General features: G+C 39.4%; 1 protein-coding gene across 2 annotated transcripts in view; it reads left to right on the plus strand.

The window, feature by feature from the left end:
• The window catches only part of MAP3K20 (mitogen-activated protein kinase kinase kinase 20), a 190,600-nt gene that overhangs the window by 57,429 nt on the left and 106,965 nt on the right, over positions 1–26,206 (plus strand). For both annotated transcript variants that reach the window (XM_004601161.2, XM_004601162.3), the window contains exon 3: positions 23,080–23,167. In XM_004601161.2, coding sequence (XP_004601218.2) covers positions 23,080–23,167 — 88 coding nt within the window. The remainder of the gene's footprint in view (positions 1–23,079; positions 23,168–26,206) is intronic.

A 26,206-nucleotide genomic window follows, 5' to 3' on the forward strand; every position in this document is an offset into this window, starting at 1 on the left:
CTGATGGGGCTGGAGAGATAGCACAGCGGGTAGGGCGTTTGCCTTGCACGCGGCCGACCCGGGTTCAAATCCCAGCATCCCATATGGTCCCCTGAGCACGGCCAGGGGTAATTCCTGAGTGCAGAGCCAGGAGTAACCCCTGTGCATCGCCAGGTGTGACCCAAAAAGCAAAAAAAAAAAAAATACTGAGAAAAAACAGATACTGGATAATATAATACAGTGTCAATAAATCTGCTAAATGTATGCATTCCAGGGAAATTAAGGAAAAGGATTGATGTCCTCTGTTTTGTGGGAGGGAAAAAACAACTTATAGTTTTAAAAATCTCAGCAAAAACCCAATACAGAAAAAAAAATCTCAAACCAAGAAAATTAAACAAAAACCCCACCATTAACCTGGGTCAAGTTATAACTGATAAAATAATAAGCCAAAAGGAACCACAATGGATGATCTTCCTTATCTGTCCTGTGATATATAGAACACTGGATGAGGAAATGTATCATAATAAAGGTCATAGATCATCCCTGATCCCAGTTTTTAGTGGGAAGAAGGACAGAGAAGGAAAGAAATCAAGGCAGGGGAGAAGAAGAAAACAGGAAGAATTGGGTAAACAGGGGTCAGGGCTTCAGTTATACCGGTGACATGGGTGAGTGGTATAGCCATATATTCAAAACACAAAATTAACAAAACTGAAACCTTGTAATGTGCCTGAGACTTTGAAATGTGCCTGTCAAGTTGGACAGGCAGGGGATGGGGCAGGTTGGAGGTAGGGATGAATGTGGGAACACTGGTAGAGGAAGATTGACAATGGTGGTGGGCTTCGTGTTGAAATATGATATGCCTAAAACTCAACTATCAACAACTTTGTAAATCACAGCTCTTTAATTAAATTTTTTAAATTAGTTTAAATAAATGATAAAGAGGACAATATCTGGGTTCAGAAGGGTTGTACAGAGGGTGCATGCCTTGCATATGATTGACCCTCATTCAGTCCCTGGCACCACATGGTCCCCTCTACCCGGCATCAGCGGGTGAGCTCTGCTGGTCTCCAGCATTGCAGGGCCTATGAAGCGCCACATCTTTAGCACCCAATCACCAGCCTGGTTGGCTGAGCATCAGTAGGAGTGGCCCTGAGTGAGTACCAATTGGAAGGTACAAAAGAGAGAGAGAGAAAGCTATCTAAATTAGCCAGGGAAAAATGATGCATAAGTGGAAATAGTAAAACACATTTCAGATAAATTTCATCAGAAACAGTGGAGGGGGCAGATAGTGCAGTGGGTAACAACGCTCTTGCTTTGCATTACCCACTGTTCGATTTCCTGAGCACCGAGCCAGAATAATCCTTGAGCACCCCCAAGTGTGATCCTGAAACCAAAAAAAAAAAAAAGCAAAAGAAACAATGGAGGACAAGATTTGGCTGGAGAGATAGTACAGGAGGTAAGAACTTGCCTTGCATACATTTACTCCCACTGACCCCAGTTCTATCCCTGGCACCATGTTTGGTCTTAGGAGGAACCAGACATAGGGATCCCAGGTGCCAGAAGAAGACCCCCAGCCATCTCTGGGTGTGACTCAGCCCTCCCCCAATAAGATTATTGATTTCAGCAAAGACCAGGGAGGTTAAAAAAAAAAGACCAAGTAAACAAGTGGAACTACAGCCCAGGAGGAAGTTCAGGAAGTCGAGGACTCACTGAGCATGTATAAAGCCCTGGATTTGAACCTTGCCACCTCAGGGCTCTTGAGCACTGCCAGGTTTAACACTATTGTGTATGGCATTACAACAATTGAAAAATTTTAAAAAGAAAGTTTGAGTCCAATAATATAGTTAGTTCTTTTTTTTTTTTTTTTGCTTTTTTTTGGGTCACACCCAGCAATGCACAGGGGTCACTCCTGGCTCATGCACTCAGGAATCACCCCTGGCAGTGCTCAGGGGACCATATGGGATGCTGGGATTTGAACCCGGGTCGGCCGCGTGCAAGGCAAACGCCCTACCCGCTGTGCTATCACTCCAGCCCCTAATATAGTTAGTTCTAACATTAAATATAAATAAATATTGAAGAATCAATCACCCCAATTAAATGGTAGAGATTGTCAGATTGGATAAAAAAGGGAGACCCAGATACTTATATGCTATCTATAAGGTATGTCTTTTGAATATAAAAACCTGTCTGTGAAAAGTAAGAGATGAAAAACTATAATGTAATTTAGAAAGCATAATAAAGGTGGTGTGGCTATATTAATTTTAGACAAATTACAGACTTCAGGAATCTAGAGCATTACCTGACATATCGATGTTGATTCACTGAGAAAGGTCAGTTTCTTAAAGGATATTAAAGTCATAAGTGAGCATGTAACTAATAATCAAACCTCTAAATCATGAAACAGAACCAAGACAGAAACATCCATAATTATATCTGTGAATTTCAAGTATCCTCTCTGAACTATGTAGGAATATTATAATTCACTGCAGTATGTATATTCTCTTTGGGAACATTTCTAAGATAACTATATGCTAAGCCATAAAGTATGTGTCACTAATTTTCAGTCTTATAAAGAAGTTCTGTTGAGAATCTGCAGTTATTATAATTCAGCAGTGAACTTTTGAATTTTTTCCCCTCTTAGATCAGAAGTTAGCCTAGCATGGTCTACATTCAACATTCTGTTCAGTATATTAGGTTGGTAGTTCTAGTCAGTGTAATAAGATAAGAAAAAAGAAACAAAAGACATAAAATTTTCCCAGAAAAACTTTAAAATTTTACAAAGAGAGAAGTGAAATTGTCTCTCTTTGCAGGTGAGATGGTAAATAACCATACAAACATAACATAGAAAATCTTAAGTCTTCAAAACAACTATGAATGCCGACCAATGAATTTGGCAAGTTAGAGGTAACAGTATTTTAATATGCATTTTTATATTTTTGCATTTTGTATATTTATAACTTAGCATCAAGCAGTTAAAACCAAACTTTAGAAAATGATTTTATTTTTAATATTAGATATTTAGAAATAAATTGAACATAAGATTAAATCCTTTTGAAAGAAATCAGTAAAAATATTGGTAAAAGGAAGTAAGGAAAATCTGAACTCTGTCCATCAATTGTAACACACTACTGTTAAGATGTCATTCTCCTCTAAATTTTTGCTTGATTTGATGGTTTTTTGTTTGGTTTTGGGACATACCTGACAGTGCTCAGGGACCATGTGGGGCACTGGGGATCCAACCCAGGTAAGATGTATGCAAGGCAATTGCTCTACTTGCAGTCCTCTCTCTTTGGCTCCAACCCCCCACCCACTCCACAAACTGACTTATTGGAAAGAACATAGTTGGAGGAGTGACACTACTTGATTTCAAGAATTACTGCAAAGGTTCAGTAATTTGAGATAGTATGAAACTGGTATTAAAAACAGACATGAGTGCAATGATTTCAGATTTCTAATCTGATTGTTCCAGGTTCTAATCAGTGGAGTTTTAACAAATATGCTGGTGTAATTAAATGCAGAATGGAAATTGATGGGTTTTTTTGGAATGCAGGGGTTTGTGCCATACCTGGTAGTTCTCAGGGCTTATTCCTAGCTCTGTGCTCAGGGATTACTCCTGGCAGGCCTCAGGGCAATATAGAATGAAAATTGTTTTTAATGAACAGTTCCATATATTAACTTTGGCTCCTAATTTATGTCATACATAAGAACCACTTTAAATTTCATTATAAATCAAAATGGAGGACTGGGAATATGCGACCCAAGAAGTAGAACATTTGTCTTTGTGAATGGGCTGTGGGTTGAATCCCCAGTACTCCATAGGGCCTCCCAAATCACTGGTAGGTGGTCCGGTTGAGATCCCTAGAACAATGTTCTTACAACTCTAACTATAGAAGTTAAAATTCTAAAGCTTTCAAGCCAATGATTTGACTCAGTGGTAGAACACTTTTTTTTTTAATGTGTGATGCCCTGGCACAGTGAAAAAAAAAATTCAACTAAAATGGTGCTATAAGAAAATAAAAGTCATATGAAGGAAACATAGATAAGCCAAATATTTCTTAAAACACAAAAAGCACCAATAATAAGCATAAAATTTGAGGATAAATTTCATCAAGTTTAAACTTTCTGCTAATTAAATAAGCAGAGCATGGACTGGGAAAAATATTTTTAATCACCTTCACATTTTAACATTTAACTTTTAAGCTAAGGCCCCTAATCATGCAATCATTACATTTTAGAACCAAAACTAGTATGTAGATCACTTGATTCTCGTTTTAGCCTTTGTTCCATGTTGAATGAGAGAAAGTGTTCTAGAACTTATTATAATGACAGTCCTGGACATATTATAGCAAAGATGAGTTTATATGTAACGTATCAAATGAGTGAACCTACACATGTCCGTGTTTTGAAAATCAGTATTCATTTATGAGAGAGGCAGTATCAGACTTTGTAGCCAGACTGCCTACTATGAATCTTGGAGTTACTATGCATCTTTGCAACCCCATTTAATCTCTCTGTTCTCTACTCTCTTGTTTTTTCCTTTTTTTTTTTTGAAGGGGTGTGGCACATGGACCACACCTGGCTGTGCTCAGGCCCTATTCCTAACTTTGTGCTCGGGGGACCATATGCAGGTCAGAGTCAAGGCAAGCACCTTAACCACTGTACTCTCTTCACCCCCTCTTCTTTGTTCTTGAGATTAATGGGAGCTAACAACAGAACTTAAGTTGTGGTTTAAATGAGTTCATGTAAGTAAAGTGATGAGTCAGTGTTGAAACACAGGAAATATTAAATGTAGCAATGTAAGAGTAAAGATGTGCTCAACTTATAACATTCAAAACTCAATTGTTACTACTTTCATTGATTGCAAAGAAATTATAATAATGATCTGATTTATGTCATCTGGCTCCCCTTTCAGCCCTGCATTCCTTTCTCTAGGTCCTGCACAGGCCTCTGCTCTCATGCTTCATTGCCCATCGTCTCCTCGCTCCTGGAAAGCATGCTTATGCTCTCATTTATTTTCTTCTTTATCTCCAGACTCACTAGTGAGACCTTTCTGTATGGTCTTCTTATTGCGTCTCAGCGATATTCCTCAGTTACTTTCTGCGTGGTTTGTTAATAAATGTTCAGGGCTGGCAAAAGTATTACTCTGATGCAGGTTGGTATATGGCATCAGTCACCTGCAGGCTGATGTCTCTTATATGCAAAAAGATTCTTGTCTATCGAGGGTTATATGCAGTTGATAAGCAATTTTATATAGAAAACCTTGAATTAATTTCTATGGAAGTTTTAGTAATGAAAATAGTCTGTGGTGTGGAAGGAGTTCCACCTCCAGACCCAAAATATAAACTAGGACCTGGCTCTGATCTCGCCAGGGTTTTAAGCAGATCTAAAAGGAGTTTGTTACAGAAACAGGCATGGGATGATGAATACTCTAGTTACACTATAATATAATCTTCTAGGCATTTATTTAATGCCATTACAGGGACTCCCTTATCTTTTTTTTCCTGTTCATAGGCATTAAGCTATGAAGTAGAGTAGAGTCACAGACTTAAGGATATCAGTTGACTCTTGAAGCAAAGAGAAAAACTAGAATGGGAAGAGGCATTATTCAGCACTGAAAAGATGAAACTGTGAGTTGCAATGGATATAGTTGTGAAATAAAATTAGGAACATGGGAATTTGGGTAGGTGAATGCTAGTAATCTGAGACAATGGAATGGGCTCTTTTTTAGTGAGTGCCTGCTGAGGTAGAGCGTCATTCCCTAGGACATGGTGAAGGCACCTCCCAGGGAAAGCTGCGGCTGCCCAAACAGACCCAGAGAGACATAGGATCTGCTAGATGTGTTCAGAAAGTTCATCTTAAGCCTATGTAGCTCAGTGGTAAAACACATGTGTTGCATGTGAGACTCTGTATTCAACCCCCATCACCTTCCTCTTAAGAGTTCAGAGTTCTGTATATCTGTATTGTAAACCCTAAAAGGAGAGAGAGAGAGACAGAGACAGAGAGACAGAGGCAGAGAGAAAGAAAGTGCTTGCTGTAGAGATGGGGGTGGAGGGGGCACGGGAGGGAAACTGGGGACATTGGTGGTGGGAAATGTACACTGGTGAAGGGATGGGTGTTGGAACATTGTATTATTGAAACCTAATCATGAACAGCTTTGTAACTGTGTATCTCACAGTTATTAAAAAAAGAGAGAGAGAGAGAGAGTTCAGAGTTGATTGGACCCAAGATACTAACATATTTGACTCTAGCATTGTAGCATTGTGGTCCTGTTGTTCATCAATTTGCTTGAGCAGGCAAACCAGTAACGTCTCCATTGTGAGACTTGTTGTTACTGTTTTTGGCATATCAAACACACCACAGGTAAGAGTGAATAATAAAATCAAATTAGTGATTTGAAGTTGTTTTCAATTTTTAAGTAAGTTGTATGGAAAACACACGTTGGCTCATGAGTGTGGCTTCAGAACACAAGGAGTTAGTGAACTGTTTTGCTCTGTATGTGCTCTGCTTCTACCTTCTGCTGATAATCTGATTTATCTACCCTTAAATGGGAGCCTCTTATGGATAGAAACACAGAGAGAGCATGTTAAATTAGTTAATACTCTGAATTAAGTTGTCTACCATCCTCCTGGCAGGAAGGACCTTTTACTTTATTTCTACTCTATTTCTGCTCTTCCTGATATAAGTCAATCATTTCCAAACACATCAACACATCACAATTTCCCTGGTTCTTGGGGGTGTTCTGTCAGAGGTAGGATGCCTATTTTTCAGACCTAAGAGAATTACTTCATGGAAGGCCTGTTGGAGAAAACAGCCATAACTTGCCAGATGATAATAAGGTGATCATTCTTTTACTTCCCCTAGGCTCTCTGACCCCAGGAGTTCTCTTTGAAAGCCAGGAAGCCATCTAACTTTGTGGGAGATGCTTCTGTTGGAATTCAGCAGGAAAACCAAACTGGCATGTGCTGTCATGCCTCTGTGTATTAGCTATTCCATTACCTGTCTCTGTCCTAGATAAATTCCACATTCCAACAGAACAAAGTACTACTGTTCCTCAGACTGCTGCCCCGTGCTGCCTCTCCACCGAAACTCTGGCTTCCAGGCCCTGTGCGTGGACTCCTAAGCTCCCTCGGCTCTGGATAGAAATCTAATCCATTCTTGGTAGTCCTGTTGAACATACCTTTATCTTCTAGTTTCACCTATATCCTCATGGAACATTTGCAGCACTTTGTACTTCTGATGGTGGTTAGGTTAAATCTTGCTATTATTTGCACTTTTGCTTGATTTTGCCCTTGAAGGTAGGGATTGGCTTATTTAAATGTTATGCAATGCCTGTCTCATTCTTATTTTTATTCACATCAGCATATGTCAAGTAAAGATGCTGAGAACAATGGCAGAATGTTAAGGAGAAGCATCATTATGGTTGATTTCAAAACTCAGAATAAGCCATATGAGAAATTTAACATCAGAATTCATATCTGGGCTAAGGGAAAAAGTCAAAGGGCTGTTAGTGCAGACTTTGTATGTGGGAGCTCTGGAGTAGCCCCCAAAACAAAAACAATGAAAGTTCTTTAGGGACCCTTCACCAACAGAATAAAAATCTCACTGAATATAATGGAATTAAGTGAATTCAATCCAGAAAATACAAGTTAGTGTAAAATATTGCTTCTTGAGGTCATTCTATATAGGGAAAATAGATTGAAGAGAGGTCTAGAGCCAAGGAAAGTTGGTTCTCTTGGAAAACGACTAATTTTAGACTTTAAGGACTAGGATGAGATTATAGATCTTGGGATATAATTTGATAGTGTTTGGTTTCCTGTGGAAATAATAAACCTCTGTTTTTTTTTTATAAACAGAATGATTTTATTGGAGGGGCTGGAGAGATAGCACAGCGGGTAGGGCATTTGCCTTGCACGCGGCCAACCCGGGTTCGAATCCCAGCATCCCATATGGTCCCCTGAGCACCGCCAGGAGTAATTCCTGAGTGCAGAGCCAGGAGTAACCCCTGTGCATTGCCGGGTGTGACCTAAAAAGCAAAAAAAAAAGAAAAAAAAAAAGAATGATTTTATTGGAGCAGTACATTCTGAAACTATATTTTACAAAAAGACATTTACACTAAATACCTTTTTATTATTACAAAGAATTATAAATATATCTCAAGCACCTTTTTTCAAAGAATGCTTTATTTGCTTGGGTTTTGAATTAGGAAAAGTTCAATAATATTCTTTCCTCCCCCAAACAAAAAAATCCCTCTTTGTCCTTTAAGGTTAATTCAAGTTTCTGATATTAGAAATCTCCTGACAGTTTCTTCTCTATTTCTTTTTTTTTATTAATAGTTTATTTTTAATTAGTGAGTCAACGTGAGGGTACAGTTACAGATTTATACATTTTTGTGCTCATGTTTCCCCCATACAAAGTTCGATAACCCATCCCTTCACTAGTGCCCATTCTCCACCACCCGTAAACCCAACATCCCTCCCCCCCTCCCCAGTCCCGTCTCCCCCCACCCCACACTGCCACGATGGCAGGGTATTCCCTTTTGTTCTCTCTCTCTGATTAGGTGTTGTGGTTTGCAATAAAGATGTTGAGTGGCCATTGTGTTCAGTCTCTATATTCGGCCCGCATCATCCTTCTCCCACATGACCTCCAACCACATTTTACTTGGTGTTCCTGTCTCTGAGTTGCCCAGAATGAGAGACCAGCCTCCAAGCCATGGAGACAACCTCCTGGTACTTATTCTACTATTCTTGGGTGTTAGTCTTATAGTCTATTATTCTACATTCCACAGATGAGTGCAATCTTTCTATGTCTGTCTCTCTCTTTCTGACTTAGTTCACTTAGCATGATACTTTCCATGCTGATCCACTTATATACAAATGTCATGACCTCATTTTTTCTAACAGCTGCATAGTATTCCATTGTATAGATGTACCAGAGTTTCTTCAACCAGTCATCTGTTCTAGGGCATTCGGGTTTTTTCCAGATTCCGGCTATTGTAAACAGTGCTGCGATGAACATATAAGTGCAAATGTCATTTCGACTATACTTTTTGGCTTTTCTGGGATATATTCCCAGCAGTGGTATTGCTGGGTCAAATGGGAGCTCAACCTCTAGTTTTTTGAGAATCGTCCATATTGAATAAACCTCTGTTTTAACTGCTATTGTTTTTAGGGTCTCATTAAAACCCAGTTTATTAGAAAAGAAAAACTGAAAGAAATTAGGAAACTGGAAACCTTGGTGTGATTAATTGAAAGCAGGTCTAATGGGAATAAGGATAAAAAGTTACAGTGCAGGTTGTTTCTCAGTTTAAGATGGGTAAATAATGAAAGGACCTAAGGCAGTGGTTTTTAACTGCCCCAGTGAAAATAGGAGGGCTCTTTCCCAGACCACTAAGCAGAACTTTTTGAACAGAACATTATTTATAATAATATTTTTGCATTCATTTTTAAATCTGATACTATCAAATGAAATTTATGTGATTATTTAAATTTAAGATAGAAACCAAACAGTACACTGAAGTGTTAATATTGAGAGCAATATTTAATTGGCATAGTACTAGTGTGAGATCTGTTGCTGTTTTGTTGTTGAAGCCCTTTACCCTGGGTTTTAAAAAAATTATTATACAAATTCTTGCTTTCATTATGGTTTTCTACCCTGCTTTCCCTATGCCCCCCATTTTTCCTATTTTTAACTTTTTATCTTATAATTTGTTTAGATTTTTCAGAGCTTTGCTAAATGATATTTTAGGATCATCCAATACAATACTATTGTGTATCTCAAATTGAGTCCTTACAATTCCAGGGATTCACAGAGAAATCCCTGTAGCCCATGAAGTCGAAACTCAAAGAAACCCAGTCTGTCCAGTTACAGGGTTCGTCCTTGGTCACCTTTCTCTGCATGTAAATACCATTTCCTTAAATTCCTCACTCCAGGAACCTTAACCAACATTCCTTTATAATGTGGATATTTCTCCAAACATAAGAATATAACTGCCATCCTACCCACCAATACCACTTCTTGGCTTCTATCCCCCAAACACAGAAATATTATTTTGAAAGAATACATGTACTCCTACGTTCATTGCAGTACAAGCTTAGTACAATAACCAAGATAGGGAAACAACCCAAATGCCCAACTACAGATGAATGAGTCAGGAAGTTGTGGTATATATACACAGTGGAAAACTGTGTAGCCCTAAGGACAAAGTCATGCAATTTGCTGCAACTTGGAAGGAAATAGAGACTACCATGCTGAGTGAAGTCAGTCAGAAGGAAAGAGATGGATACAGAATAATCTTTCTCATCTGTGGGATATAAAAACACAGCAAGGTAGCAACAAAGGGTCAAAGACAACACAACAGGAGAACTGATCCATATAACTATATAACGGAATTGGAGAGAGAGGATCGAATGGGAGGGCCGTTGGGGTCCTTGGGGGAGGGAGACAGGTACACTGGCAAGGGGCGTGGTATTAGAATTATGTGCATAGAAAAAAAAAACCATCATTAACAGTATTGTAAATCACAGAACCTCAACAAATAAATAAGTTTTAAAAAACAAACACCCCTTCAAACGTTTAGTTTTAACAGTGTACGAGCACCTCTTAGACCAGTGATTGTCAACCACCCTGTCTGTGGATCAGTGCTTGTCCATAGAAATTCCCTGCCCACCTGCAAGTATGTTATTGTCACTTAACCAGTAAGCCCCACCAGTGAGAACAACCACGGATTGAGAACTATCACCACAGCGCTGCGGCTCTGAACAGCGCTGGGGCACAAACTTTGGTCTAAGCTTTCCAACCATCACCTTGAAAAAGAAAGTATCATAGTAAATTGTTATAATAGTCATCAGAACTGTAGGGGTAAAAATAAAGCAGTCATTTGGGGGAAATTACAGATACTTTCATTAAGACCATTATCGCTTTTTATTAAGTTAAAGAAGAATATCAGTATTTTAATTTTTTAAATTTTAAATAGGAGGAGGATAAAGATTATTTCGAGGAGAGTCATAATTGTGAAGTTTACATTGCAACCATATTGTGTAAAAGGAGAAAATATTAAGCCAGGTGATTATCTTGGACTGAATAAGAAAACATACTCAGTTCTCTGAATATCTTTAGAGTGATGGATGCCTTTGCATAGACATAATTAAGATAACCAAAAAAAACTCGAAGAAAAGACATGTCAGAGAAATTCATAAGAAATAGAACTTTTAGGCTTTTTCTTGCAATTTAAATGTAAGACAATTTAAAAATTGCCTAATGGTGTTATTTTTCACTCTCTCCTCTGAAGGCAGATCCCTTCAAGTCTTAACGTGCCGTGCTTCCTGGTTATCCTTGCTTGTGTGTGTTAGGGTTTGGTGGTCTTTATGTTTCTAACCAGTTTTAGAGATGACACACATATGCCTTTGTCATTAGTCACTTGCCTAAGTATGCTGACAGAAATCAGAACGAGTAAAATCATTCATTTACCTCAAGAATCCAGGTATTCAAGATACTGTCTAATTGGCATCTACAAGATGTTAAAGGACTTTTCAGACTGTTTTAAAATTAAATTTGCCTGAATTCTTCTAAATGATTTTGCAGATTTCCATAATAAATGTGGCAAACATTTCTCTTATAGGATGTAAATAATCAAACTCCGTTGCGCTGTAGAGTAATATTATAAAGCACTTAGCTAATCAGATTGTGAGAGTCGCTCAAAATTCCTAACCATGTAATTTTTGCATAGAGAGAAGGTGCCTCATGCTGTGCAATTAACTGGTTTTATTAGCTATAAATTGGGCTGCTGTTGGCTGGTCTGATGGCCTAGTGCCTGTGGGGAATTAGATCTTGGTTCCAGACTTGATCCTCAATTGTGGAGAGTCAAGAAGGCCTAGAACTCTGCAACAGGGACAAGTGGTTAACAGAGTGAATGCATCAATAACTCATGCATTGATAACTAAGAGAGACAGAAGCTTCTCAGCTTCGTCATTTCATTCAGAATACCAACCGGTTTAATAAAGTGAAGTCAGGTGGTTTAGGGATTCTCAGTGGAGCTCTAGCATCAGTTTTACCTATTTTCTAAACTTCCCCTTCTAGTGAGTGATTCTGGGGGGTAAGCTATGCAATGTGTCTGTACTAGAGGTAATAGGCCATAGTGCTTGGCTTACTGGGAGTACCTGAAAATTCCATGAAGTATAGGAGGCGTTCTGCTGTGCCTGAGATAGTCCAAGTTTCATTCCAGAGCTTAGTAGGGTATGACTGCTGAGCACAGAGCTTGGATGAGTCTCTGAGCCTTACCAAATATGCTCCTCAGAGCAAAAACAAGTGTAACACACCATCACAAGCACTCAATTCAATATTAGTAGTTATTACAGAGAAGCCTGCAAATTGGAATCATTTTGAACAACAGTAGCTTTCATCAGACATGTCTGAATCAAAGAGCACCTGTGTTTATTGGGTTTCAATTAGAAGATGGGCAACAGATAGATGAAGATATAGATACTGAGCCAGAGTGTAGTACTGTGGGTAAGGTGTTTGCCTTGCATGTGGTTGACCCGGGTTCAATCCCCAGCATAACATATGGTCCTCTGAGCAACACCAGGAGTAATTCCTGAGTACAGAGCCAGGAGTAACCCTGAACATCGCTGGGTATGAGCACTCCCCCCCCAAAAAAAAAGAAAAACAAAACCAAAAGATATAGATATCTATATCTTGAATAGAAGAATAGATTTGGATTTCATTATTGGACTCAGAAAATGAGCTTGGCGTGCCTTATAGTTGGGAGGGCAGGGGAGAAGGCAGCTGGAATAAGAAGGGATCACTAAGAAAATGATGGTTGCAGGGATAGGTCGGGATGGGAGATGTGTGCGGAAAGTTAGATAAAGGACCAAACATGATAACCTCTTAGTATCTGTATTGGAAACCATAATGCCCAAAAGTAGAGAGAAAGTATGGGGGTAATTGTCTACCATGGAGGCAGAGGGAGGGTGGGAAAAGAGGGGTATACTGGGGAGATGGTGGTGGGAAATGTGCACAGGTGGAGAGATGTGTTTTTGATCATTGTATGAAAGTAACTTAAACATGAAACCTTGTAACTGTATCTCATGGTGATTCAATAAAATTTTTAAAAAGAAAAAAAAAGAAAATGAGCTTGAACAAAGATCCAGTTTTCTTCATCCTTAAATACAACAAAATATCTAACTTATTCATGAGGGTCAACTAATATCAATGCTTTGGAAATGTTAAAGTGGTCTATTGAGGTGAAGATATTAATAAACATGGAACACTTAATATCCTAAGTACACGGAACTCAGTCAAGCATGCCAAATATAAAAGTGAAATTGCTGCTTGGAGAGACCAGAATTTGCCCACTAGCTTGATTTGCCTGGAAATGATCACTTGATTATAAAGGAAAGGGAAACTGGAGAGAAAAGGATTATCATCAGTTCTGTGCCAGGCATGTGCTGTGTGCTGGGCCCTAGGTAGGATTACTCTCCCCATTTCACTGAAGAGGTGACCAACTCCTAGAGATTAAATAACTTCCTCTAAGTTTGTCATCACTGCACAGTTTATCAAACAACATTGGCATACTTACTCTACCGATAAAACATTAATTTGTTTTTCCGTTAGAAATGCACAAACATTTTCAGCTTGTAGGAATATGGCAAATAATTTTGTCTAGCCAAATCATTGATCAGGAAAAAAATGACAGAGTAATGTGGTGACTTGAGGGCCCTCCATTTTGGAACCGGAATTTAAGTTTCCATCAACTTGTTAAGAATTAAATATCTGACTTAATTATTCTTGCTATCAAGTTTTTAAAAGACAAATCTTCATTAGTTCCAATTTTAAGCTTGATACAAGGGCTTTACTTGGAGAGAGTGTCTCTGTAATTTTAGCAGGAAGTGATCTCTCACCAACTTACAGTTTAGCAGGAAGTGATCTCTGACCAAGTCCTCCCTTGTGTGGGATGCTTTTGTTACCCAGACTGATCGCAGGCAGTTTACAACATAGCCAGCTCATTTGTGTCTGCAAGCGACATTCTCTTGTGAGTGTGAAGATCCTTTGCCCTCTTATGGGGATTTGAAGGTGTCTCTCCAATCCCCGTTCCTTGGGCTTTGCTATTTGCTTTGTTCAGTTTTCGTTGTGCCCTTCCACCCTTCCTGGTGAGGCTGCCCTCATGTGGGTCTGCACTGACCCCCCAGAGGGAAACCTAGACACTCTCTGCACTTAAAAGTCGCTGCAGCCCTCCAGGAGCACCTCCAGGAATACCTTGGAGCCTGGGAGACTTCCCAGCTCTGGAGATGTTTGTAATAAATCCTGCATGCTGTGCAGGGAGAGTGAGCAGAAGGGAATGGTTTCTTTTTCCCTTCTCCATATGTCTAGACATTTTTCTTTTAAAGAGAAGTCTTCATGACATCAGACATCAAGAGGAACCTAGGATAGATTCCATTCTAGAATGAGAGCTCAGTGTATTCATTTGTCTTTATTCAACCTGAATACCTAAAGGGCAGTGTTGGAGCCTGCACAGCTCTGCTGCTCATCATGTGCTCACGTTGTTGAGTGGGTCTCATTAAGCCAGTAATGACTCAAAGAGCATAGCCTGTGTGTGACACTCAGGGGATTGAATACAGGCTTGAAAATTAGCCAAGCCAACATGCTCGATGATTATTATAGTGCCACAATTTTAGGAATTGAGGGGCTGTTGTTGTTTTTTTTTTTGTTTGTTTGGTTTTGGTCTTGCCATGTGTGTAAGAACAAGATTTGATTTTAATAAAATGCTCCTGATCGTGACACTCAGGGTACAAATGCAGGGAATCAAATGGAATTTTTTTGGTTTTGACCCTGGTTTGGGGGAATCTGGTGCATGTAAATCCTTTGATCACTGAGATGAAGACTTCTGCCTGTCAATCCTTTTTTTTTTTTTTTTAAATAATCAGAGCCTGACACAGAAGGGAAGGGGTGGTCTGCCGATATTGTACCTGAAAGAGCTGGGTGTTTTTGATCTTATAGATCTATAAACAGTGTTTTAAAGGGTTTGGGATGGGGAATGTCCCCTGCGCCTTTGCCCACTGCTGCTAAGCATGAGTGCTCTGAGTTCTGTGTTGATAAAGGTAAGAGATGTGTTGTGCTAATGCTATTGACTCTCAGAACCCATCCTGCCCAGAATCTTCTCCATCAGAGGTCTTGTTCAATTGCTGTGGACTTTTTTTTTATGCTATTCTTTGGGTCACACCTGGTGAGGCACAGGGGTTACTCCTGGCTCTGCACTCAGGAATCACCCCTGGTGGTGCTCAGGGGACCGAACCCAGGTCAGCCATGTGCAAGGCAAATGCCCTACCCGCTGTGCTATTGCTCCAGCTCTCTACAGTGGACTCTTTAGGCCCATGCCTAGGGAGAAAGAGGATCCTCATCACTTTGGGTTGCTGTAACTAAAGACAAATGGCTTAAAGACAAGTGACTTATCCAGAACTAATGATTTTGCCCTCACAGTTGGGGAAGCTGGGAAGTCAAAGGTCAAATAGAATAGTGAGTTCAGGCTTCTGGCTATATCCTGACATGACTAATAGAACAGGGCTGTGGGAGCTTTTATAAGAGCACTAATCCCATTCATGAGGACCCCACCCTTCGATCCTCATCATCTCCCACAGGCTTACCTTTAAACACCCTCACACTGGTGAAGGTATTAGATTTCAAGGAACGAACAACGAATGGAGCTGCCCAGAATACACACATTCAGTCTGGAGCCTTTGAGCAGCTTGGAATGTAGCTCTGTTGCTGAATCAGGACTCATCTGTCACTGAGTGGGGGAGAGAGAAGTCTGCACAGCAGATAAGCAGGGACTTGATAAAAGATTGGCTTGCCTGTGGATTGGTTCTGGGAATGCAGGGTAAAAGGCAGAAAAGTAAAAGGTAGAAGATTGGAAGTGGCTGTTTTCAGAGTATAAAACCTCTGCATTGGGGCTGGAGATATAGCACAGCAGGTAGGGCACTTGCCTTGTACATAGCCTGCCCGGGTTCAATAGCCTGAATCCCATATGATCCCCTGAGCACTGCCAGGAACCATTCTTGAGTGCAGAGCCAGGAGTAATCCCTGAGCATCACCAGGAGTGATGCCCCCCCACCCGAGAGAGAGAGAGAGAGAGAGGAGAGAGAGAGAGAGAGAGAGAGAGAGAGAGAGAGAGGTGGGAGAGAGAGTGAGTGGTGAGAGGAAATAAGGAAGGAAGGGAGGGAGGGAGGAAGGAAGGAAGGAAGGAAGGAAGGAAGGAAGGAAGGAAGGAAGGAAGGAAGGAAGGAAGGAAGGAAGGAAGGAAGGAAGGAAGGAAGGAAGGAAGGAAGGAAGGAAGGAAGGAAGGAAGGAAGGAAGAGGAAGGAAGGAGCGAGCCTTTGCAGTGTGAGTCTTAAAAGGACTTGAGAGCCCACAGAGGAAAGTGGAGCCGTCCAAGTTTTCATTCTCAAAGTTTGACTCAGCATTGAGCTGGGGGACATAAATTCCGGATGTGGTTTCTCGGTGGTGACATAGTTGATTGACTGTCACTCTTACAAAATAATAGCCTTGGTAACCCTTCAGCATGTAAAAGAACAGAATGAATGCTGAGACAAATTCGCACCCTTTGGCATGAGACTCTTCCTTCACTGTGTTATTCAGAGTAAACATTTACTAACTGACTCTCTGTAGTAATTATTTAACCACACTAAATGCCACTATCATCCAATACTATTTGTTCATTCAGTTTTCGAGTGTTGCTGAGTGTTCTTGTGTCTAAACGCGTCTGACCTTTCTCTGTCACGTGGTCTCCTCGTAGGCACTTTGAGTAGAGTGGGGAGGGCCTAGCAAGCAGGTCAATGAAGCAAATGTAAGACAGGAAGGACTGTCCTCTCTGCAGCAAGCTACTGCACCAGAAGCTCTGTCAGTTGAAATCTGTCTCAGATCCGTGTTTCTCACACACGCCCCTTTGGTTTCCTGAACTCTGAAAACCTGTGGCTATTTTCAGAACATCTACATGGATCAGGATATGACCCAAGCAGCAGAGCACATTTCTGGCACATTCAGGGTCCTGGTTCCATTCTTTGTACCACATGCTGGAGGAGCCTTAGTGTGGTCCCAGAACTCTGAGTGTGGGTGTGGCCCCCATCTGGGGGAAAAAATACCCTAGAGGCATGCTATGGAACACTGTGTTCCATCTCTGGAGAAGCTCTGAGCTTTGTTTTGTTTTGTTTTTATAGATCTGCCATAGTCCCAGGAAGATAAAGAGTTTTACCTCTTTCTGATCCAGTCATAAGAAAAAGATTTCCATGCATGTGAATATTTTTCATGTTTATATGTTCTATTCATATATTTTACATATAATGTGTTTCTTTTCCTGACTATTAAGGCTATAGGGGATGGAGAGATAGTACAGCAAGTCAGGTGCTTGCCTTGCACGTGGCCAACCCAGTTCCATTCCCAGCATCCCATATGGCCCCCCAAGCACCACCAGGAGTGATTCCTGATACATACCCAGAATAATCCAAGTATTGCCAAAATCCTATAGATAGATAGATAGATAGATAGATAGATAGATAGATAGATAGATAGATAGAAAGGGCCAGAGAGATGGTACAGCAGGTGGAATGTTTGCCTTGCTCATGGCCAAACCGGGCTCCATCCCAAGTACCACATAGGATTGCACAAGCCTAGTAGTGATCTCTGACCACAGATCTAGGAGTGAACCCTAAAATTTTCCAGATGTGGTCCCCAAACCAATATAAATAAGTATTATAAACTTTCAGAACTATAAAAAAGAAAATTTCAGAACTATAGAAACATTTAAAAATCACATTTCTATAGGGGTTCTGGCCCTTGCCTTACATCCCACCCACCCTGGGTGGATCCCTGATAACCACATGTGGTCCCCTGAGCACTGCCACACAGCTGGATATAGCTCAAAACATGGGACTCTCCCTGAGTGATTGTGTGAGCTGTGGCTTTGCCATCATTTCCCCCCTGGAGTCATAGACTCCTGGAACTGGCAAGAAAAGGATCTGGGGATATAGGTTTTTGTCACCGACAGCGGAGGACAAGAGGTTGATGCTTGTAAACCAAAGTGTTCTGTGGGTTTTGCCACATACACTGTTTTTTTGTTTGTTTGTTTTTTGTTTTTGTCAGTGCCCGATCATAGGAACAAGGATGGGTCCTGTGAGGTAAGGCATGCCTCTGGGTTGAGGCAATAACTGGTGGCCCCCAGGAATAAAGACTTGTTCCTGGTAGAAGTACAGAGAGCACAGTGCCAGTCACAGATGGTTTGACCACAGAGAGTTGAGTGCAGGCAGTATGTTATATTGCCTTTCTTGAAAGGAAGTAATCTCAATTTTAGTTTTTCTATATTTCTCACTTTAATACTTTTAGACCAGCATTCCAAAATTTGTCTATACCTGCAGATAAGCATCAGTCTGTGGGCAGATGATTGAAGACTACTGACAAAGGTCATAGCAATGGAATATAGAAAATATAAAATAAGCTTTAAAATCTCCCAACCTTTAAAGATTCCTTGGCAGGTATCCAAAACTAAAGAAACAAAATAAATGTGGGATTAGGCTGAAAAAAATATTCTGCATGAGGGGTAAGGGAGAGCTACAAAGATTAGTGCTGCATTTAAAATCTTTATTTTAATAGGATTTAAGATCATATTAAACTTTTAAAGGGTACTTTAAGGAAGGTGAAATAAAACTTCTCTTAAGTTTCATCAAACTATGATACTTTGTCGGATTTAAATTATGGTATTTGACTTCTCTTTTTCGAATGGGTTTTAGTCCATTTGGAGCCTATTTGGAACCAACATGCTGGTTGACTTCTGGAAACATCTGAAACTATGCTAATGACCCATCTTAGATCAACACATAGAAGTGCCAGATTTAAGATAAAAGAATAATAATAGTGTATGCAGGAGAAAGTCTCTTTTTCAGACATGTTGAGCTATTGTTCAAACAAAACAAAACATGCTATTGGCTGACCTTGCCCTATACAATTCTTCTTGACCACTGATTCAAATTTGAAGAATTTAATTTTTGCTTCCACACGCCTGGGCCAAAAGGGCACAGATATATGTGCCCATAAAGGGAAATATATATGCGTGTGTATGTATGTGTGTATGCATACACACACACATATGTGTGTATGCCTTTTGGAGAGCCCAGCAAGCTACCGAGAGTATCCTGCCTGCAAAGAAGAGCCTGGCAAAGAATTTGAAAAAAAACAGTGCCCGAGAACAGATGACTGGTTAGAAAAATTTTGGTACATCTACACAATGGAATACTATGCAGCTATCAGAAAAAAATGGGGTCATGAAATTTGCATATAAGTGGATCAGCATGAAAAGTATCATGCTAAGTGAAATGAGTTAGAAAGAGAGAGACAGACATAGAAAAATTTCACTCATCTGTGGAATATAAAACAACAGAATGGGAGACTAACACCCAAGAATGGTAGAAATAAGTACCAGGAGGCTTGCTCCATGGCTTGGAAGCCAGCCTCACATACTGGGGAAAATGACAGCTCAGATAAAGAAGGGAAGACCAACTAAAGTATGGTTGGAGGACCTGCTCAGGATGGGAGAGGCGTGCTGAAAGCAGACTATAGATTGAACACGATGGCCACCCAGTTCCTCCATTGCAAACCACAACACCCAAAATATCAAATCTGTCCTTTGATATTTTGAAGAGAGAGGGAGGAGAGAGAGAGAACAAAAGAGAATGCCCTGCCACAGAGGCGGGATGGGATTGGGGGGATGGAAGGGGGGGTGGGAGGTATGCTGGGGTCATCGGTGGTGGAGAATGGGCACTGGTGGAGGGATGGGTACTCGAGCATTGTATGACTGAAACACAAGCACGAAAATATGTATATCTGTAACTACCCGCACGGTGATCCATTAATAAAAAATAATAAGTTAAAAAATAAAAAAGGAAGAGCCTGGCAAGCTCCCTGTGGCATATTTGATATTCAAATACAGTAACAATAACAGGTCTCATCCCCTGACCCTGAAAAGAGCCTCAGATTGTTGGGAAAAATGAGTAAGGAGAGGCTGCTAAAATCTCAGGGCTGGACAAATGGAGATGTTACTGGTGCCCGCTCGAATAAATCGATGAACAACAGGATGACAGTGATACAGTGATAATAATAATAATAATAAAATAATAATAATAGCACATCCTCCTCCTCCCCACTCTGGTACCAAAGTAAGCCCCCATAATTTTTCTTATTATGAAACAAATCAAAAAGTGGGAAAGAAAGTGATCTCAGCTGGGGACAACTGGGGTTAGTGTCAGAGCTTACTCAAACGTAATGTTTATAGTTACTTGGGGACTCTGATCAGAATGTCACTCTTGGACATTTTTCATGATGCCTGTGCTTTGGATGTGATCACTTCTTGTCTGCACTAGCTCCAGACCTTAATTCAGGGCAAGTCATTGAGCATGAGGTAAAATTGTAATCATCTTCTACCCCACTCATTCCTTAGACTCTGGAAGCCTAATCTGGAAACTATTTCCTACAAAGGCATTTAGACCTTGTGTTGTATAGTTATGTCCGTGATACGTATGAGCACTCATCTCTACAAAAGTCTAGAAGTCTTTTTATTTTATTTAAACTTTATTTATTCTATCTAAATTTTATTTATTTATAAAAAGCTTGTGTGAGGCCCTGGGTTTGATCCCCAGCCCTATAGTGTCAGAAAACAATAAACAGCTTTTATTGTGGTATAACGTAAAATCACATAAAACTTGCCATATTAACCATATTTAAGTGCAGAGTTGTTTATTATGTTCACAGTACTATATGTCACCACTATTTACATTTTTTATCACTTCAAAGGAAGATCTACACAGTACGCAATAATGCCTATTTCTTCCTTCCCAGCTACTGGTAACTTTCCATCTGCTTGCTTTATCTCTGAATCTCCCAATTCAATATATGTCATAAGAGTGTAATCATGTGATATTTTTTGTGTTTGTTTTATTTCACATAGCATAATGTTTTCAAAGATTCAACCTTCTTGTAAATAATGAGTTGATACAACTTTCTGTGTAAATTTTTTCATATTGTTTAGATAGGTTATCTAAAGTGGGATTGCTGGATTATATGATTACTCTATCTTTAGCTTAACTCTGGAGCATTTTCCAAAACGGTTGCACCAATTTTCATTGCCATCATGAGATAGTAGATGAGAATTCCTTTTCTTTACACCCTCTTCAACACTTGTTATTGCTTTGGATGTAAACTGTTTTCACAGATGTGGTCCTAATCTGCATTTCCCTGATGATATGTGATTTTTTTTCATATGCCCATCAGCCATTTCTATATCTTCTTGGAAGTGTTTTTGTTAATTTGATTTGTTAATCATTTAAAAAATTTGGTTATTTTTCTTGTGTTGAGTTATGTATCTTGAGTATTAAGCCCCTCACCAGATGTGTAGATTACAAAATCTTATTCCATTGGTAGATGTATTTTTGTTCTAATTACATATATATTTTAATTGTACAAACACTTTTCAGTTTAAGGTAGTAGCAAATGTTTTATCATTATCTTGCTTTCTCATTCTTGGGGGTATTTATTATTTTTAATGAGAAATAAAGTTTCTATAATATTCCTCAGTTAATGGATTTTTTCCTACTTGAAAAAGGAGTTCTGTGAATAAGGTTTCTTGATAAAAACCTCTGCACATAGTAGGCACTTAGCAAGTAATAGAAGAACTTTTATAGGCCTTCAACAATTATGTCAGTAAAAGCAAAACACTGCCAAATCAGACTTAACAAATGTGTCATCCAATCAATAATAACTTTCTTCGAGTAATTGCATACTGACCCCATGCCAACTCTATCACCATTCTGATTTCTCCCTAGTTATACTACCTTCAAAGTAAATTTCACTGGATTCTAGAGGAAACCTCAATTCTAATAACTTAAAAGAAGTTTAAAACCAGTAACACTAATTCACAGTGTGCAGAACTCAAAGAGGAGTCACATTTCTAACTAAAATTTTCCATTCTCATTATGGCTCATGATTAGGAACTGGAACTTAAAAATCTTATGGGTTTCTTTCTTTCTTCCTTTCTTTTTTTGTTTTTACTGTTAATCTATATCTTTCATTTGAAAATAATAAGCACTTTAATATTTAGCTTATGTTATACATTTATTTATAGTTTTCATTAGATGTATTTCATTTCTACACAAGTAATAGAATATTAAGGCCAGAGAGACAGTACAAGGGTTAAGTTTGCATATGGCTGACTCAAGATTGTCCCCAGCACTGGACGCAGTTTCCTGAGCACCACCAGGGGTCATCCCTGAGCACAGAGCCAGGAGTAAGACCTGAGTACCACTAGGTGTGTCCCCAGAACAGATAAACAAAGATTAATAAGATTTCAAATGAGTACGTGTGATCCAGTAAATCTAAAGAGCATCTTTATAGATAGTTGCAGGTAAATAATGTGGTATATGTATTTTTACTATGTCATTCTTTCTATAGCATGGTTTTCTACAATTTAATACAAAGTATAAAGGCTTCCGTATAAAATCGCTACTGAAGGCCAAAAACCAACTTTTATATCTTCCATTGTACCTTTGCACACAGAAACACTAATAAATTTTGAATGATTAAATAAATATTATAAATGGGTCCTACCTGAATCTATTCCATTGTTATAAAAGCCATTATTCAGTTTGGTCATAACAACTTACCTAATTATTGATACAAGTTCCATATTTATCAACCTCCTAGGAAAGACCTCATTTATATTTGAATATTAGCAAAGAGACTTTTACTGTAAATAATATATTTCTCCTCATTGTTCATCCTCCTTCACTCCCTGTCATGCCAGCTTGCTAGTAAATCTCTCTTTTATGGCCACTTCAAATCCATTTTCTCTTAAGCTTTTCAGAAATCTTAGCTTCAGTGGAAGTTCTTAAACTTTGTAAAATGCTGCCTACATCTTATTTTATTGATATTACAAACTTGCTGAAGACATATGCCATGTATCTATGTATATCTTTATAAATTGTATGTAAAAGATCATTGAATTTGAAATCTGTTTTATTATAATTTGTATGACTGAAATTTCATGCAGTTTTATATTTGGTCTTTGTACAGGCAGAAATACTCAGTGTCCTCAGTCACAGAAACATCATTCAGTTTTATGGAGTAATCCTCGAACCTCCCAACTACGGTATCGTCACAGGTAGGAACTCATTATTTGACTTTTTTCTTTCCCCAATTACCTAGCTTTAGACTCCTTAATATGCTAAAATGCTTAATATTAGGTTTAGTCATGAATTGTGTGCTACTGTCAGATGTCACTTTTGTTGCTATAAAGCATTAATAAAACTGATTATATCAATATAATTAAGAATGGTGTTTCCACTTCTATCCATGTTTAATTGTGCTAATTATATCTGCGTAAATGCTATTTAAATGTACTCGCAGCTGCAATACCAATATTTAAAGGTGCCGTTTAACTAAAATTTCATTTAATTAGTTGGGATGAGCGATGTTTTTTGTAACTCTGTGACCTTTCGCAAATTAAGATTTCTTGAGATACTCATGATATAATTCTTTGCAAGGCATTTTAATCCCATTAGAGAATTCTTTTTTCAGGGTCTCTGACATGAGAACAATATTTTTTAGGTTTGGTCATCTGGGTTGGTAATGACCTTGATCTAAATTATCACTTAACTCAGAGCAGCAGTTTATAACTGGTAAGAAGTGCCCTTTCCAGAGAGGACCACATGAAAAATTTTTCTGTTTAAAAACACAGAAAGACACATTTTTACTACCTTGTACTCATATTTGTATAATCAGATGAGCAACTTTTAGTTCATAACAAGTATAGTCCTCAGTAAATAACTTTGACCAAGTTATTTATATAGCAATCTTTAATGCAAACAAAAGAAACCCCAGACCTTGGGATTAGGTTTCTTTTATGGTAGAGTTAAAAATTTGGGTTCTTGGGGCTGGAGCAATAGCACAGAGGGTAGGGCATTCGCCTTGCACGCGGCTGACCCAGGTTCAATTCCCAGCATCCCGTATGGTCCCCTGAGCACTGCCAGGAGTGATTTCTGAGTGTAAAGTTAGGAGTAACCCCTGAGCATCGACGGGTTTGACCCAAAAATAAAAAAATAATTGGGTTCTTTATGTAGAAAATAACAATTTAAAAGCCTTAATTTAAAAAATGGATTGGATTAGGCTCTTCTATTTTGGTTTGTTTGGGGGCCACATGTGGCTGTGCTCTGTGCTCAGGGCTTCCTCCTGGCTCTGTGCTCAGGAATCACTCCCAGCGGGGGCCCAGGGGTAATAGGTAGCACCAGAGATTGAACCTACGTTGGCTGCATGCAAAGCGAGTGACCTACTCATACTTTCTTTTTCATTCCTGAGTAGATACATTTACTTGTGAATTACACTTGCAATAGTCTTAAGGATTAAGTCAGAGTGATTTCCTTTTTGTAAGTGAGAACCTGTAGTCTAACTTGGTGAACTTTCCCAAGCTCCTCCAACTAGTAGTGATAAAAGGCAAAGCTGACTCTTCCCGAGAGGCAGCTCTCATATGCAAGCTAGGCTCTGGGGGGCTATGAGCAGGCCGGTTCTTAAACTCAGTGCGTTGTGGCTGCTGTTGTTGCCATCTCCTGGAGGTGGACACTTCACTCCGTCCCTGCTCAGATAAATAAATGGCTCTTTATTGAGGTTCTTGTGGAGGGTGTGTTTACGTCATTATCTATCTTTAGATCTATGCCTAAAATGGGATGTGTGGCAATTTTTATCTTAAGTCTGTACACTTCTTAAGTAGGATGATTACCCAAGAATAGGTTATACTCTCAAGGTGTGAATTAGTGCTATGCAAAATAGAAGATACCACCCCTTGGAAAACACTGAAACCAGAGTGTAGAGGGGTTGGGAATGGGGTGGTGGTAATTTTGGGTGCAATCTGTTCACTTAAAAAGATTGGCTTCCAGGGGCTGGAGCAATAGCACAGCGGGTAGGGTGTTTGCCTTACACGCGGCCGACCCGGGGTTCGATTCCCAGCATCCCATATGGTCCCCTGAGCACCGCCAGGGGTGATTCCTGAGTGCAGAGCCAGGAGTAACCCCTGTGCATTGTCGGTGTGACCCAAAAAGCAAAAAAAGAAAAGAGATTGACTTCCAGACCAGAGTGGTAGTATAATGGGTAGGGCACTTGCCTTGCTTGCCGTTGACCTGGGTGTGATTCCTGAGCGCAGAGCCTAGAGTAAGTTTTAGAGCATGCTAAGTGCCCCGCCCCTGACACCCAGACAAAAGGGAAATTTCCAGGGGTGGGGCTGAGAATTTTTTTTTCTGATATGGGGCAAATAGGCCAAGTAAGGTTGGAGGCCTCTGGTAGATCTACTATAGACCATGTTTAACCATTTAGGTGAGATTTCTGACTTACAGTTAAACCCTGTCACAGACCGCAGTTGCCACATCGCTCTTTCTTTTCTAATTTGTTGTATTTACGTTTTTTTACCTTTGTCAGTCCAGATATGATTTTCTGGTTCTTATTTTGTGGTTTAAATTTTTCTTGTTTAGTATATGAAAGTGAAATGTTTCCGGGCCAGAGAGATAGCACATCAGAAGAGGCACTTACCTTGCATGTGGTCAACCCAAATTTGGTCCCCAGCACCACATGAAGTTCTCCAAGCACCACCAACAGGGATCCCTGAGCACAGAGCCAAGAATAAATCCTGAGCACAGCTGGGTGAATTCCTCCAGCCTATTCCTACCCCCTTAACAACAACAACAAAAAAAAGGGTGAAATACTTCAAAGAGATTAAAAACTCTGCTTCTTGTACTCTGATGTGTAATGTTTTTGTTGGGGAGATTTTTGCTTAACTAACTGAATGGACTATTCATAAACTGTTTTAGTTTCTGAAGTTGAAGATGAAGAGTATAAAAAGGGACTTGAGTCATGACGTGAATTCATTTTTTCCAAGAGTTTGTTCACAGTCCCCAGAAGGATGTAAAACATATCCCCTCAGAACCAGCATATTTAACCCGGGTTCTCCCATCTACAATAGGCAAAAACAATCTAAGCAGTTTTGGACTTTTAAATTTAATTAGAGAACTATGATTTACAAAATTATTGATAATTGAACACTAGTTATTCCTCTATTTCATACATTCCCTAGTCATAATGATGTTTGCCCAAAATCTTTAGTTATAATTGATTGGTTCTTTTAAGATCTATATCTATCTCCCTAAACAGTCAGTAG

This window comes from Sorex araneus, chromosome X, assembly GCF_027595985.1.
Source record: "Sorex araneus isolate mSorAra2 chromosome X, mSorAra2.pri, whole genome shotgun sequence".
Taxonomy (NCBI): domain Eukaryota; kingdom Metazoa; phylum Chordata; class Mammalia; order Eulipotyphla; family Soricidae; genus Sorex; species Sorex araneus.